This window comes from Rousettus aegyptiacus, unplaced genomic scaffold (assembly GCF_014176215.1).
Source record: "Rousettus aegyptiacus isolate mRouAeg1 unplaced genomic scaffold, mRouAeg1.p scaffold_m13_p_11, whole genome shotgun sequence".
Taxonomy (NCBI): Eukaryota; Metazoa; Chordata; class Mammalia; order Chiroptera; family Pteropodidae; genus Rousettus; species Rousettus aegyptiacus.
In genome coordinates, this window is record NW_023416286.1 from 60553057 (window position 1) to 60570538 (window position 17482).

The window sequence follows — 17482 nt, forward strand, 5'->3', positions numbered from 1 at the left end:
CAACCTTGTGCAAATAAAGTGACCTTTTCAATATCTCTTTAATTTAAGATTGTGCTTAGGTACATATTTTTTGCTGGCACACCATCTATTATCTGCATCCATTTTGCCCTCAGCAGTCTTAAAACTGAGACAACAGGGAAAGTATAGGGGGCTCTCCAAGTGTCATTTTTCTTCATGGCTAGAGAAGAGAAAAGTCTGCCTTCTTAATCTTCCTTCTCAGGCTTTTGAGAAACGAACATCAGTCCAGCTTTAAGGCCAGGCGAGATGTGAGGCTGGTGATTCTCTTTAGTCCAGCCTTGGTGGAAAAGTCAAAACTCCTCTATCACCTTTATTCAAAGTAGCCAATTGGACTCTTTTCTGCTGTCCCTATTCTTGTGGCCTGAGTCTGTAGAACCTTCCAGAAGAAAACTTAAATGGCCTACTTAAGCTTAGGTACAGGAATCTCTCTTGAAACCCAACAGGAGGCATATATTTCAAGAGTAAGTTAATTGTAGCTCCTCCCAAAGCAGATGACTAGGAAGATCTATTAAAATGAAAATAATTTTATTACGATGCACATCACAATGGGTTTCAGGTTATCCAGCCCTTGCAGTTAATAATGAGGTTCTGTGAGTCATATAATCCCGATGCACAGACAAGATAATATGGGGATTAGCTAATACAAATCAGAGGGGTTCTCTTCATGAATAGAGGTGCCACGGGCCCCATTATACATTATTTTTGGACAAAAAGATTGTCCCATTCGAACACATGAAGATTCTCTCAATCCCGGAAAAATGTTTTACCAGTGGAGAAAATATCCTAGTTTATTCTTTAGCACAAATGTGAAAATACTTAACAATATTGCTTTGAGGTACAAATTTCAACTAATCATGGTTTTGGTATTTTTCCAATATCACACATTTATATAACTCTATTGATATAAACTTCCTTAAATAATTATATCTTCATTTTTTTCTGTTTAAGCAGATATCACTACCAAGAAGGCATTTTTAAAAATCAAAACTTTTTCTTCTTCAGTTTCTTCTTAAGAAGACACACTTCAACAGATTCCTTTTTTTAATGTTCAGTGGTCTAGAAGATATTTTGGACTGCACTCTACAATGAAAAATTAATGGAGAGGTTGTTTTGTAAACAAGCATTTGCAACCTTATAACTCATGATTATAGTGAATTTTGGTGTTTTTGAATTTTAATTCTGTTCTGAAAGCACTGGAATGAAAAGAGGCTACAGTAATAACATTCACTATTTTGGGGTATTTAGGAACCTGTTTTATTCACTGGAACAATGAGGAAAAATCTGGATCCTTTTAATGAGCATACGGATGAGGAACTGTGGAATGCCTTAAAAGAGGTAATTTATAAAATGTAATTAACCTGTTGGCATTAGCATACATGTATATACGTTTATTGCATTGCAGGTAATTAAGGAGGAACTTTGGTTCCTCATGTTTTCATTTTAACTTTTTTTCCTAGAACCCAAAGCAACTATATACATTATCTTACTTGTCCTTAGTGGAGCACTAAACTTGAAGTTATAATTATGGGTTTAAATTCTACTAGTGACCTAGTAGCTAATTAATTACACTATAATATTCGTTTTACTCCTCTGGTCTTAGGGAACATCTACTAAGTGGAGAAAATAATGTTTTTTCATTATTAACTGAAAGATAAATGAGGTCATACTAATATAATACTTTGAAGGTTTATAAGAGTGTTTATAAAGGTAAATTATACAGTTAGAATGTAATAATAATCATTTATTGGCAAACATGTTTTACTGTTGCAGAGTGAATGCAGAACTCTGGAGCTTTTGCTTCATTTTTATATCAATACATTCATTTCTAGAGTATTTCCTATTATCTACTTAGTGTACCCTTTTGGACTACTTCTTTGAATTTCCCTTGCATGAAAAAGATTTTGACTGTTTACATCCTGTTGATCCGTATGTTTTAATACTAATTATTTTATGTATTTGCCCTAGTTTTGCAAATTGATTAATCTACTGGATGGTAGAAACCCTATCTAGACTTCTAAACTATATAGACAGACTTCTCACCCTTCATAGGACCTAGTTCAATCTTTTGCTTTTAAAAAGTAAGCAATTAATAAACAGGTACTGAATGTTTACTAACATTCTCTTCATTTCAGAAAAGCATGGCTCATTTCTTAAAAAAAAAAAAAAAAAAACTCACAAACCTCAGTCGTCAGTTGCTCACGTTGTTGTTGTTTTGAATCTGCATTTGTCCTTTCCTGTCACCCTTCCAGGGATAGCTCTGAAATCTTTAATTTATAGATGAGCTTTGACAGTGAGCAAGCAGATTTGGAGGCCCGACAATTTCCTGCCAGTAATTCTGGTTTCTGAAGGCATGTCAGCACTGAGACTTCACACACCCACCCTGCTTTCCAGCAACTAGGGATTTTATTTTCCTAACTCAGGCCGACTACTTCACTTTCTCCTACTTGAAAAGCAATGGACCTCTAATTCCATTTAAGTTGGTGAGTCCTGCAGTGAATTTCTAGAGGAGTGGCGGTGGGGAGAATAGTTAACCATCAAATATAAAGAAAAGGAGGATGATCCACTGCTCCTGCGCTCAGGGCACATTTAGTGGTGAAATTGTGGCACACCTTAAAAAAACAAGAATTACTCGTAAATTATTTTTCTATTTGTTTCAGAGCTTGAGATCTCTCTTCTTAGATTCTCAGATAGTAAAATTACTCTAGAAACGCACAGTTGCATGGACAGTGGAAAAATGTTAATTGAGAGACAAATCCTTCGAATTTGGCTGTAACTTATTTCATCTGTAGGAGCAAAAATTAAAATAAAATTTAGTAGCCTCTCAGAATTCTAAAAATGATGAGATTGTGAAAGTAGTAGATAATACTAAGATCTGCCTTTGTTGAAACTACATTTGGAACTTTCTGTGAATACAAATAACTATGAATTTATTTCACAAAGTAAAGTCAGTTTTCATGTATTGCTTCTGGAAAGCAAAGCAATACCTTCGAGAGTAAGAAATCATCCCATCATTGTATTTTTCTAGGAATTATTTCTTTGTGACTTTTGTTTTTTTCAGTGAAAGATTGGTATCCTAATTTTTAGAAAATTTACCACATCTTTCATTAAAAAACATAGAAAGCAAAGAAGTCAAATTATAGATAGACTAAAAACCCAAAATGGCAATGGAAATCCAAACTCGTAGGGTTGGTTTAAGAGTCAATAAGAGGGCACTGCATTTTTCCTTTTATGGAGTTCAAATCAAAGGAAAAGATACTTTTTCAAAAACTCCTCTTAGTTCTGCCTCCTTAGCAGAAATGGACATTCAGAAGGGAGATAGTTCTGTGGATGTTGCTCATCTCATGTTGGTTATCTTTTGAAATATGCCGAAAATAAATTTTTCATATATGTACTGAAAAAGAGCCAGCTGTAAACTAGAGAAAGCTCACTAGAAGTTAGTGCTGATTTGAGGAGCCTAAGAAGCAATGGTAGCGCTATAAATATAACATAAGTAAATGCTAAACATTAAGCAGTTTATCAGTAAAAGGTCTACAGATGCAATACTATTTTATCTATATGCATATAGTCTCAGTACTGATAAATGCCAAGAAGAAAAATGCAGTCGAACATGGAGAGAGGTTAGCTGATAGCATTATTAATAATAGGCAATATCTATTGATCTCTTGCTTTCTATCAAGTACTGGTGTAAACTCTACACATACTGACTCATACCCCAACAATATTAGGAGGTAGACAGCTTTATTATTATAATATTATAGTCTTATTTAGAGGTTAAGAAGCTAAGGTAGAGAAAGTTCAGGAGCTTGCCCAATTGGCAGAGCCAGCTGGGACCCATGCCCAGGCCATTTGGCTTCAAGGCCCTAATTTTTTATTTAAAAAATTTTAGATCACAGGAAAGTCAAAGGAATAGTCTGATGAACACACATATGTCCTTCAACTAGATTCACTAGTTGTTAATATTTTGCCATGTTTCCTTCTTCTCCTCTACAATCTGTATTTTGCTAAACCATTTGAAAGTAAGTTACAGAAATTTTTATCAGAAGTTGTAATTCACTCTTATCTGTGTAAATATATACCTTATAGTAATAAGGACATTCTCTTGCATAATACAGTTTCTCATTCAAGACATTTACTAGTAATATTACACTGTTATCTAATGTTTTCAAATTCTCCAGTTGTAATTCCTAGTTACTGTGTTATACTGCCTTGGTTCTCCTTCTCTTAGTTCCGATACTTAACATGAGTGTATGATAACCCTGCAGAGGGTCTTCATATTCCCATCATTCTCATGACCATCCCTGACTCATAAATGAAGACAGCCTCAGAAAACAGTGTCTTCTGGAATACATGTTCATTGTTCTTCATCTCACAACCCTTACTGTTCATCAGGCAGATATAGACAATCTGAATGAGGGTCAAAAACCATTCAGAAACCATATCTGAGTCGGGCAAGTGTAAGATTATTCCTTCAAAGCTGGGTATCAATCTTAGGAAAGACCAGTTTGCCATACACAGATGTTACCAAAGTCAGCTCAGCAGGAAAAGCTGAGAAAGCCTTTGTCACTGTCATCCTTTTGACCAGTCCCATCACCTAGGGTGTAGATCTATGATTGCATGTCATAAAAAAGAATACTTAGTAGGTCCTCTTCCTTGCAATGGAGGAGGTTTGACTAAGTTAACATCTTCTGTTTCAGAATTTTCACCACAAGGACTTTCACCACAATTCAAATCTGATACTTTAGATTTTGTATACCTTTCATGCTAAAGGTAAATACCAAAACCATATTTGATCCTAACTCAGAATTTCCATTTGTTGATATCGGACTTCCATCATGAACACAACTCAAGATCACATTCATAGAAGTTCCTCAACATTTAGGATACCATGAAGACGTTGCCCGCTTACCCTTGGTGTTTTATCATTTGGCATTGTAATTCAGTGTTGCTGCCTATTGGCTATCACTCATCAATCTGTTAATCTCTAAATTTGAAACATATTTTTTTTTCTTCTTTAACTCTCAAGTATAGCCTAAGTTTGTTTCCCACTCTATAAAATTTCTCAAAAACAAATATGAATTGAACTGAGCTCTACCAAGTACCTGTATAGTTTCAGATTATCTTTGGTAATTAAGGTTTTTTAAAAACCTACAATTACAACTTTTTGAAGCAAGATGAATATAAACATCTATCACCATAGTCTGAGGGAAATAAGATGTTATATTATACCCTGTTTTCCATGAGTTTTCATACAGTGAAAAACATTTATGAGATTGAGGTAAATGCATTTGACTGGTCTAGCAATATGAGATTAAATTTGGGGAAGAATCATCACCAAAATCAATTCCAAATTTACTAATATAAGTGCAGTTTGTATTTTTTTAAACTTTAAAATCTTCCAAAAGCACAAGGTACTTTTAAGATTAGAGAGCCCCACTACCTTCAATAATTTTTTGAAAACTGTTTTCCATAAAGATCCTTTTAACCTTTCTGTTTAGACTACAATGGGAGAAATAGCTTCATTTTTTGAGAGACTATTTTAACTAATCCTTGGAATGGGTTCCTGGTAGACGTCATGTGCCAGAAAGGGGGATACTGAGACAATTTCTTTTCATCAACTTTATTGGGGTAAAATTTACAAACCAGAAAATCCCCCTCTTGTAAAAGTGATTGAGTGGTTTTGGTAAATTTATAATTATACAACCATCACAACAGTCCAGTTTTAGAACATTTCTATAACCCCAATAGTTCCCTGTATCCATTTACAGTTAACTCTCTGGTTTCACTGTTCCGTTTTTTGTCTCTATAAATTCCTGTAGTTAACTTTTAACTGAAAATTAAAAAGGAACATTTACATTTTTTCTATGTTTTACCTTGAGAATAATTTTATTTAGCATACTGTGTATGTCCTGATGAAATTGGCACAACATGAACAGACTGTGTGTACTGGTGGCAACCCAGAAGAGTCTTGACTCCCATTAAGTTTGTGTTCTTAAGTCAGAACGTTTCTGTCCCGAGTTGACCATCTTTCTCAGTGAACTGGAAGTAAGTAACTCTCCCTGTTGTGTGACCATACACACAAGATGCAGAAGTCCCAAGAATTTCAAAGCTCTAATGTCTGGGAAGTTTGTCTATTTCAGTAGTAGTTTGTTTAGGAAAACACTTCTTTCTTTAAGAAGAATCTAGGAAACATTTTAAGAAGAATTTAGGAAAATTCTTCTTTGTACATCCACAGGTACAACTCAAAGAAGCCATCGAAGATCTTCCTGGTAAAATGGATACTGAATTAGCAGAATCTGGATCGAACTTCAGTGTTGGACAGAGACAGCTGGTGTGCCTTGCCAGGGCTATTCTGAAGAAAAATCAGATATTGATAATTGATGAAGCGACAGCAAATGTGGATCCAAGGTACAGAGCTTAATGCCATGTAACCTGGAATCCGAATTTTAAATATGGTAAAATGAGAAACATTTAATGATGCTGGGAAGTTTTTATAAGTCCTCTCTTTGCCCCGAAGATATCTCTTGATAACATTAATTCTGGCAAACAGGAAGAAACCAAACTATGTTATACAGTGTTAATGATATTATTAGCCTCAGAGAGCTGGATTCCTAAATTCAACTCCTCATAATTTCAAGCGACTTGAAGGGAAGAGTATCTTCCATTGTTTTATGAAAAATAGTAAATTTCTAAATAGACTTTATACTTCACTTTTAAAGAACAAGACCACACATAAAGTGTTGATTTTTAAAAACATTCTAAAAATATCATATGGTCTTTTTAGGTCTTAAGTTTCTTTACTCAACTAAATTCAACTTCTTCGATTCCAGAACTGATGAGTTAATACAAAAGAAAATTCGGGAGAAATTTGCCCAGTGCACTGTACTCACCATTGCACACAGGTTGAACACCGTTATCGATAGTGACAAGATTATGGTAAGACCCTCACCTGTAGAATTCCAATTGTTTCCATTTATGTTCAATTTTTACTTTATCCTTTCCTATTAAGCTTGATAGAAACCTGTAATAAGTTAATGTTCTGTTACTTTTTCTTCTCATTCCTGACAGTAAGTCAAATACTTAATTACACATTCAGAATGTGCTATTAATAATATATCCAATAATTTCATATTTTCATCCTAAAAATCTTATTTAAATTTTCATTTTTCTTTAAGATGGCCAACCATAAAAATATTCCAAAGCAAGGTATGGCTTCATATTACAGAGTAGTAAAACATAGTCATTTTTACTGTGTCACAGTGGTTTTAGCATTTTTGGATTCTCTTAATCAAAAATGTAGCCTTTCATTTAGACTACCAGGAGGTTGTTGGGTAAGACTGTAGAATTTATCAGCTATTGGGATGTTCACAAGATGTATTTCAGAGGGGAGTCTATGAGAAGAAAGGGCCTAGTCAGAAGAACAAAGTATTTCAACAGACAGATTTAATATAGGAAATTCTTTACATAGGAATTGGAGGGCTGGAAGAGTGAAAGGAAACACTGCAGTGGTAATTTTAGGAAGCAGCTACTGTTCCCTAGACACAGCTCCAGACCTAGGATCGCTAGGAGAGCCCCTAAAGAGTCAGTGCTCAGACTTCCAGGGAGGGACCTCTGCCCAGCTGCTGGTCAGCTTTGTGAAGAGAGCTTGATGAGGGAGTCTGGAACCAGTTTCCACTGCTGGCATGATGCTGGCACAAGTGGCAGAAACCAGGTAGACCATTTGTTCTGTGTCCCATCTTCAGTCTGCTTCTGGTGCCCCCTACTGGAAGAACCTAACAAAGAGCCAGCTGGCCAAAGAGCTTCTGAAATGTGGTTTGTAGAGACCCAGATTTGGCTCACAGATGAGAATAATGAAAGAAAGGTAGTATTCGCTCTCGCTTTTACAGTTGTGCCCTCTCTTCTCGTCAGATGTTGGTGGCTTAGACTGAAGTGCTAGCTGTGGATATGGTGAGATGGTTAGACTTGGGGTAGATAACCAAGTAGAGCCAAGCAGACTATGTGTTGGATCGAATGTGGGATATGAGGGGAGAGAAAGGAGTCAGTGCTGGCTTCCAGGTGTAGGATCAGAGCATCTGGGTGAATGGGGAAGACCAAGGGAGAAGTTGATTAGGAGAAGGGAAATGCAAAGATTCTCTTTAGAGCATGTTACCTTTGCGATGACTGACCTTGTTTTCTGTGGTAGACCTTACATTTCACCACAGAGCTACCCTTCCCATTCCCAACCCCACCCAGTCTTGGAAGACATTCATTGTAGGACACCCTGGAGATGTCCTATGGTGATGTCACAGGAAGGTCCCACCAGGAGATGTAAACTTGGCCACTTATTTACATCTTGGTCAGAGCTGGTTTCTGTTGCTGACTTCTTTATATGGCAGGATTAGATCTCAGGGAACTTAAGAGACATAATAAATTTCCTAGCTTCAGAGTCGAGTTATACCCCGGGTGTAAACTTTGTATTTTCTTCTAGAGCTTCTGATAACCAATCAGCTTTCAATTTGGCAAAACGCCATAAATAATGTTCTTTCTCAAACCTTTGAGTTTTGAAGCAGTTTTTTTTTTTCCTTGATTGCTATAGAAATACCTGTTTCCTTTCCAGAAAACAAGTGATTTATCTGTTCTGTTATTCTGAAAGCTTTCAGGACATAGAGACAAGTTAATCAGCCACAAAGCCTAATGCTCCAGAGGGCGGGTGGCCAGCCTAGGGAGTGGCTGGGGAAGTGATGGATGCTAATGAAGGGCATAACCAACAGTGTTGTCATCATCAAGTCGTGTAATTGCAAATGCTTAAGGTGTAATAATTACATTTTGTTGCACTGGTGAATACTTCTGCACAAAGACGGATGAATATGGTTTTGTTTACTGTAAGTAAATCAAACAAAAGCCTTGTTGGGAAACAACTGTGACCTAATTAATAGCTTTGTTTATATGATGGCTCTCCAAAGGGATTTACCCAGTTTTGGTTCATTAAGCGTCATTAATGTGTTAGGCTTAGAATTCTATTTTACAAAGATGTTCTCTCAATTTTAACTTTATTAAACATGATGTAGTTGTAATGACAGCTAATTTAATCTTCCTCATTCGCTCAGTTGCCACAAAACAGTGGAGCAAGACAGACGCTTTAGAAATCCTCTTTTGCCTAAGACTCACCATATCTCTGCATTAAAGACAGCTTCTTCCCTGTAGTTTTTAGGATTAACTGGTTACTTGTGACCTGTTTCCAGCCAATGGCACAGCTTTTTCCTCCAATCCCTACACACTCTAATGTATAACACCCCGGATTCTCCCTAGTAGTGGAGCAAAAGAAGCATGTGAAAATCTGCAGCTGCTAACAACATTATTTCCTGTTTCCAGTGCTTTCAGTCCGCAGTTAGAGAATTCTTTGGGAATGAATTCTGGAGACCCGTAGCCAAGGCTAAGAAACTCAGATTCCACTTCTTCTATTTTATCCTTATGGTTGTAGAATCTTTACCTTTCTTCCTAAACTCAAATGTCTTTTTAGTAGAGTTTTTCCCAGAGAAATCAAAACTAGAAACACTTTTAACATTTCACCCAGAAAAGCACAAAAAGGACTCAGGGCTAACTAGAGTTTTATTTAAATTCTATTTTTAATTGTCATGAAACTTTCCTTTAATAAGCCTACATAGCCACAATTAGAATATTTGAGAAAAGCTCCTTCAAAAATAGGCCAAGAGATTTCATTCATATTTTCAGAGGGAGAAAAATACTAATATGAAGATAACACAATTTGGAAGAAGAAATACTTTACAGGGGCGGGAGGAGGGTTACAGACTTACAATACCAGGAGCTTTGGGGGAGCAGCTGTGGAAGTCACTGTGACCTAGTCTTCATCCATCCAGATGAGAAGAATGATGTACCACTTCAAGACCTAAGAAAGGATTTTGAGTAATTTTTGCCACAGAGAAAATCTCAGGCACCCATTTTACCAATCGAGGGACCTGGCTTCCAAGGTTGGATAACTAACTGTTCCTGTGCCCCTTTGTCACCTGGCAGCTGAAAGAAGACACCTGAAACTCAGATCTTGCTCCTCCCCACTCTGCTTGATTTTCAGTGGGATCTCCCTTTATTGCTGGTCACCATATTAAAGCTGTTTTAGGCATCTCTTTACCTCCACCCTGAACTGCCCCTACATCTCCCTGCAGCCACCCCACTGTCACTGATGGCATCCTGGCAATTAAAATGGATTAAATTATTTTGCAATAGGACCATTTAATTTTTATATCTAGGACAGCTACCTGGAATATTTGCAGATACACAGGCCTGATAAAGACATCCTCATTGAGCTTATGTAACTGACTGACTCATCCAACGTAATATATTTTTCCTGAACCTACTAGAGAGCGACAAGTGATTTAAGGTTGGCATTCCTGGAGAGATCCTGGGGCCGAGGGAATGCTGTCACTCTGACTCTAATGTGTGGTTTAGTTCCTAGTTTAACATGGATTATAGGAAGAGTGGGGGTACAGCAGGAGATTCCAGGAGGTTTTTCTTATAGATATAAAAGATACTAAAATAAAAGTTCAAGATTATACCCATTGATATGTATGAAAGGAAAATTGGGAGTTGCTTTATGTTTACTTGTTCTTAAAAATCTAGACTTTTTGACCTCAGATTCTATGCAGAATCTGTCCAATGACGGACTGAGAGAGATGGAAAATGGGGCAGGTGGCACCCAGACCAACTCTGGCTGCCAGTTGGCTGGGGTTATGCCCCGCTGGGCTGTTAACCCTCCTTGAGGTTGCCACATCTCCCACAATAAAGAACGATTTGTCTGGAAGGAAAAAAAAAAAAAAAAACCACTAGACTTTTTAATCAAACCAGTAAACGTGCAGGCTAAGCGGTTAGAATGCGATTCCTCACCTTTTTTTCAGTGCGCATGCCAGCGCAGCTCGTGCAGCACCCGGCGTCTGAGTCTGCAGCGCTGCGCTCTTGCTCCTCCCGGGACTGATTCCTCTCTGACTGTGCCTTCTCTCTTTCCTCTTTTCCAGTGTTTGGTATAAATGAGTTTCAAGCCTCCATCCCCTACCCTGGTCTTTCTTTCCCTCACTTTTCCTCTCCCTCTTGCCCACAGCAATCAACCTGAGGCACGTGGTCCTTCAAGTCTGTGTCCCTCATCCCATAATCCATAATCTTAGCCAGCTCGGCATTCCCTGCTCCCCCCTCCCCCCGCCTCTCCCCCTTGATCTTACCCTGTCATCTTGCCAGACTATACCACTGGGCAGTCACTCAGTCATGCCTTGACTTTAGTTTCCTTTGTATTTAACCTTCAGCCAGCATGTTTTGGGTGCCTGTTATGCATTGTTTACAATGCCAAGACCTGGAGATGCCATATAACCTTACCCTTAAGGAGATGACAAGCTCACTTCCAGCTTTCTTGGCCCATGTTGTTGCCTGTATCTGGAATGACCAGTATCCACCCACCCTCCCCATTTCTGTATGTTCAAGTCTATCCACCTTCAAGGCCCAGTTCACTGCTCGCTCTCCTTGAAGTTCATCCTCAGAACCTCTGGCCAGAAGTCATCTCTTCTACCTCTAACTTCCTCTTCGTTGGGCTTTTTTTCTTGCATTATAGACACTTGATGATTTTTTTATCTGTCCTTTGAGTACAGGCTCCCTTAAAGGCAGGGGCTATGACTTACATACCTTTGCCCCTTCCACAGCATCTAGCATAATGACATGAATGTAGTTAAGTATGCAATAAACATTAGCTGAATAAATTCAAGAATTAATGAAAGTTTTTTTAAATTTTCCTCAAATGTGTTTTGGCCATGTGTTACTTGCTCTTTATTAATCCTGATAGCTTAATAAAATTGGTTTTCTTTTACTGCAACTATATACCAGACACAGTAAATAATTTTAGCCTGAGTATAATAAAATTGCAGGGGACAGCTGACAGGGGAAATGTTTCTGTTTATAGGCATATTCACTTAAATTATACAAAGTTAATGTAAGATATCCATATGGAAAAATATCTTAAAAAATTGAATGTTAAAATTCTCATCTCCCTTATTTTCCTTCTGATAATAAACAGCATCTTCCTCTGGGTCCTCACATGGCGAGGAAAGATTACAGGTTCAGACCTGTGGCCGAATCCCAGCTCTTCCATCTACTGATTCTACAGCCTCAGCCAAGTTATTTAACTTAACTGTACCTCAATCTTCATCTCTGGCTCTGAGATTCTTGATAGACTCTATCTAGATTATCTTTGAATCTCCCATTCTTAGAGTGGTGCTTTGATAATAGGTACTAACTTAATACTGACTAGTTGGATGGATGGATGGATGGATGGATGGATGGATGGATGGATGGATGGATGTACTGTGCTTGTCTACTCTATCTTGAGAATTAACAGTGATGACTATAAAGCATGTGGCAGAGTGAATGCTCAACATAACTATTTTTATTTTCCTTTTCCAATTCAGAAAACTATTATTTTCACTATGGGGTGATTTTTTGGATCTTATGGTAGCTATACTCTTTGTTACATGGCATTTGTACGTTAGGGCATCTCATCTCTCAAACCTTGTAAATTCATTTATTTGGGGCTATACTAATGTAGTTCATTTTAAGATACTGTATTTTGTTTTAATGCATGTCAAAAGAGTATTAAAGACGTATATTTATTTTACATTTTAAAGTTATCTTACAGAAGTTAAAATTTAACTTCTAATAAATTATCAAGCAATATAACAAATCATCACAGTTCTGTCTCACACACACCCCAAACTGGAAACTCCCCTTATAAAATTTAACGCATAAGTATTAAATTGCTAATACATATAAGGCTCAAAATATTTTGACCAAAATAATATTTCTCTCATTTATATTGTTTATCCTATTGTTTTTTAAGAGTGTTCATTTTTTCCTGGTTCTGCCTTTTTAGATACCAGTCAATTCTGAGAACTAGTCATCTCAGTGGCATTCATTTGTTTTCAGACAATATGTGAGAAAATGGGAAGATTTACTGTTCATTCAAATTTGAATAAATAGAAATTTGGACAAGGACAAACTATTAGTAACTCTTCCATTAAAAATTATGTGTAAGCTTTCTAGTCAGAGAACCCCTTTCTCACTAACTCTGAAGTGGCGATTTTTAAAAATTTACTTGTTGCTTTTGCAGAATGTAAAGTTTTTCATTGTATGAAATAATTTGATTCGCTTATTTACTTAGCCTTTAGCATGAGAAAGACATATATTTTAAAATCGCATTTTTTTTTCTTCTTCACCATCAGGAGTGCTTGTGTTTTATAATGCTATGCTTAAGTAAAATTATACATTTGGGGCATCTAAATTGTCATGCCAAATTATAGGACATTTTAATCATTATGTGTATATGGCAGTTTCAATTATTCTTCAACTCTTTTGAGAAAGCTGCCCTTAGCAGTGATTCATAGTAGTAAACAAAAGATTAACATGTAAATGCCCTCTATGAAAGATGTAATAAATGTTTCCAATTCAATACCAGGAGACAGAATTAACTGTAATACCTGGATGTGGAGAAACAATCTGTGTCCTGCTTAGATTTTCAACATATTCTGTTAAGATAAATTTACTGTAAATATGGCCTAAATGAAGAACTAAATACCACTTAATATCAGAACTGTTTACTTAGGTACATCATTTGAGCCAATTGTTTCAGACTTTTTTTTCCCTCCGAAGCCATTAACCGAAGCCACTAATAAGTAGAAATGCAGAGTTAAGAGCCACTTTCTCTCCCTTTCGATTTCCAGTGAACATATTAATGAGCAATAAAAAGACTGGAAGGCAGGCAGCTGAAGAGAGAAAAAGAAGCAAGGAAAGATAATTGTGAATACAGATATTCAGATCCTCAGCAATTCAGATTGCACTGTCCGAATGCTGTGCGGATTGTGATCACTGGAATTTGAAGCCCAATTTCTTAATTGTTTCTTGAGTCTTATCCAAAGAGAAAATTGGTTTTCTAGAGTTTTCTTCTGTGCAGAGCAATTATGCTAAAGCTGCTTAGGTAGCAACTCTTTGGGGTAGCCTTTCACTCTCAGAATAATAAACTATAACCAAAACCAACTTCAAGAGGCACCTTAATCTCTCTGACAAGGATATTGTCCCTCTTACCAGGTGACGTAATCTAGGACCCTTAAGAAATCTCAGAAGCGTTTACTTCTTTTCTAAATATTGCTTAGATTCTGTCAAACGAGCTGAGTAATTAATTTGCTGTCCGGTTACTGCCATCTGGTCTGTATGACATCCTCCTACTTTTTAAATAAATTAGGTCTGATTTTCTTAAATCAAGAAATTTCCCAACTCCGAACGTATGTATAAATAGTCTTCAAAGCTCAGAGTTTGAGAGCTAAAGCACTAATGAATTATAACAACTGCAGAATGCCCTTGGCAGAATATAAAATACCACAGGACTGCTGAGTGCCCATAATCATAGTCTAAAACTTTCGTTTTCTTCCTTTCCTATAGCATTATAATAATAAAAGGTCGGGTTAGGCCTTTGTCTGCCTAGTAAAACAGGGTAATCAAACCATTTAAACACCAGCCAGGACTACCACCCAAATAGAGTCTCTCTATTCTCCCTCTTCCACCCCTTTCCAAAATATTGTCTGAGTTATAATATGTTACTGCAGAACATTGTACGCTAATGGGTTTCCTTCTGCTGATTAACAGGTTTTGGATTCAGGAAGACTGAAAGAATATGATGAGCCATATGTTTTGCTGCAAAATAAAGACAGCCTATTTTACAAGATGGTGCAACAACTGGGTAAGGCAGAAGCTGCTGCCCTCACTGAAATAGCAAAACAGGTGAGCGCGCCACAAAGAGTTATAATTAAAGTTCATCTCAACAGCTCGCTCCTCACAACCTGGCTCCAGGGAAATGGTAGCAAGCACTCTGTGCCCTTTTCAATTACAAGCCTCCAGACACAAAGCTTCATGACTGGGTCTTAACAACATGTCCCAGGTTGAAGTCAGGTCTGCTAAAAATCAGCAGACGTGGTGGGGTGGGGTGTAGGCTGTGTTCATGCTCACGTGTGCGAGCACATGTTCCTAAGAGACTTCAGATGGGACTTTTCATACATTTTTACTCTCTGTGCTCAGAGAGTCTCGTAGAGCACAGAATACTCACATTTTGCAGATCCATTGGATTTCATTTTGATTGGTGCTCAGCATATTTGAGATGCAAATGCTGTCAAGGTACATCCAGGAAATTTGAGAGTTTGAGGGAAAAAATGCGGAATATTGTTCATTGAGTCTAGGAAGATCTACCAGGGAAATGTGTAGATTGCTTTTGTTTTCTGTTTTATAATTTGTAAGGAAAACACCTACATGAGGCTCCACTTTTTCTCTAGATTTCCCTCTAATTCTCTGTTGTTTAGAATTAGATACACTTATTTCCTCTATGCTTTATCTGCCTTGTAGAAGATAAAATTGTCGTCAGGACAAATCAAGAATTTATAATACCTTAATGTTATAGTGTTAATGGTGCTTGAAAGTTACAAAGCATTTTCATGGAGATGATGTATGAGAATTTGACACTGTATGGCATGAGAAAGGTGCTTAATTAATAACATTTAGATTATACGATATCTTACAACAGTGGTGATGGAGTATCTCATTCTACGGATGTGATAACCAAGGTCAGGTTTAAGGGACTTAGCTAGTGTCATGCAGCTACCTGTAATTCTTTCTGGAACAAAATGAGAGTTGGACTGGTGGAAGGATGGAGGGAAGGAAGGAAAGTCTGACGTTCTTGCCACTTGCGAGGCATGGCATAGGTGGAATGAGACCTCCACCAGTATATGGTGAGGCTCTGCATCAGAACTGTTTATATCTGGGCGTTACAATTATGGGCATGTTTTCCCTTTTTATATGTTTTTGCATTTCCCATATTTTAACTGTAAATTGAATTGTATAATATTTTAAATACATATAGAAAAACATATAGGTCATAGAATTAGGAATCTCATTATTTCCTGGTCCAGTAATCTTGTACCTAATTTAACAATATTAATGGTAAATTACATTTGTGTAGTTCTTTATAATTTATCTTACCTGGTTCTCACATATATGATTTCACTTAATCCTCATGGTGGTTCTTTTTTATCCCCCTTTATGGACGATGAGGAGATTGGATCAAGGGCTCGCCTAAGGTCACAGAGCTGGTCGATGGAGAGCAGATGACTTGCTGGGTGCCATTCTTGGTACTAAATACTGTGTCCAGTTTGAAAATGCTGCCTCTCGTTTCATGTGGTGTTCACGGTAGGGCCAGTCCCTTAAGTTTACACGGTAGCAGATCATTACTCTTGGATTTTGATCCTACCAGAGGCCTAGGTCACCCCTACGGAAAGTCATAAGGGAATACATATCTCTAGTCTCATTCCAGCTGAAGATCTTTTTGACATTATTTCTGTATACGCTTGGTCCTCTTAGGAGAACAAACTGTCATATTGTCAAATTTTAAATGTGCAAGCGTCAGATAGATATCAGTGCATCATTCAAAACTGTAACCCTGGGAGGATTAGCTAAGTCAACAAGCTTTTTACTCTAACAGATTAAAATTCATTCGTTTGAAAAGAAAATAATCTGAGAAAAGGTACTTCCAAGTCACGTTTTCTTGACCACATAGTTGCTTTTCTGATAATGTTGGTGCAGGCAAGCTGAGTGACTCTGCAATTGACCATTTTAGATGATCCATGAAATAGTAGAGAAAGTACTTTTTAGAGACATAAAGTTGAAGAGTACATTAATTTGCTAGGGCTGCCATAACGAAGTACCACAGAATTGGTGGCTTAAATGACAAATTTATGGCCTCACAGTTCTGGAGGCTAGAATTCTGAGTTCAAGGCGTGGGCAGGGTCAGTTTCCTCTAAGGCCTCTCTTCTTGGCTTATAAATGACCACCTCCTCCCTCTTTGTCTTCACATAGTCTTCCCCCTGTGTATGTCTGTACCCTAATGTCCTCCTCTTATAAGGACACCAGTCATATTAGATCAGGGTCCACCATATGACCTCATTTTAACTTGACTGACCTTATCTCCAAATCCAATTACATTCTGAGGTATTAGAGGGTTAGTACTTCTACATATAAATTTTGAGGTACATAATTTAGCCCATAACAAAGGATGAATGCCCATTATTCATTCTACTCCATGATGAAGCAAACCCAATTGAGGTTTTAGTAGTTGCTTCGTTCCACATGCATAACAGAGGTGCCGTTTTATCTATTCATGAAATTACCAGATGCAACCCCAAAATTACAAAATCCTAATATCCTAGATTCTAGGAGCCTGCACCATTTCGAATAGGTGGAAGAAGCACTTGGCAGCCATGTGGACTTACACGTCACCCAAGGTCTCAGCCTCAGAGTCCTTACCTGCAGTGCAGGCACTACAGCACTACTCAGCTTCTTGACACTGTTATTACAAGGATCAGAGGAGAGAGTATATGCTTAAGTGCTTTGAAGAACATAG

The 17482-nt window shown here is 37.3% G+C and overlaps 1 protein-coding gene across 1 annotated transcript in view; it reads left to right on the forward strand.

Annotated features, from left to right (window-relative positions):
• The window catches only part of ABCC4 (ATP binding cassette subfamily C member 4), a 220836-nt gene that overhangs the window by 195458 nt on the left and 7896 nt on the right, over positions 1-17482 (forward strand). Inside the window, exons 27-30 of the mRNA XM_016158617.2 lie at positions 1264-1353; positions 6251-6423; positions 6846-6951; positions 14683-14817. Of these exons, the coding sequence (XP_016014103.1) occupies positions 1264-1353; positions 6251-6423; positions 6846-6951; positions 14683-14817 (504 nt within the window). The remainder of the gene's footprint in view (positions 1-1263; positions 1354-6250; positions 6424-6845; positions 6952-14682; positions 14818-17482) is intronic.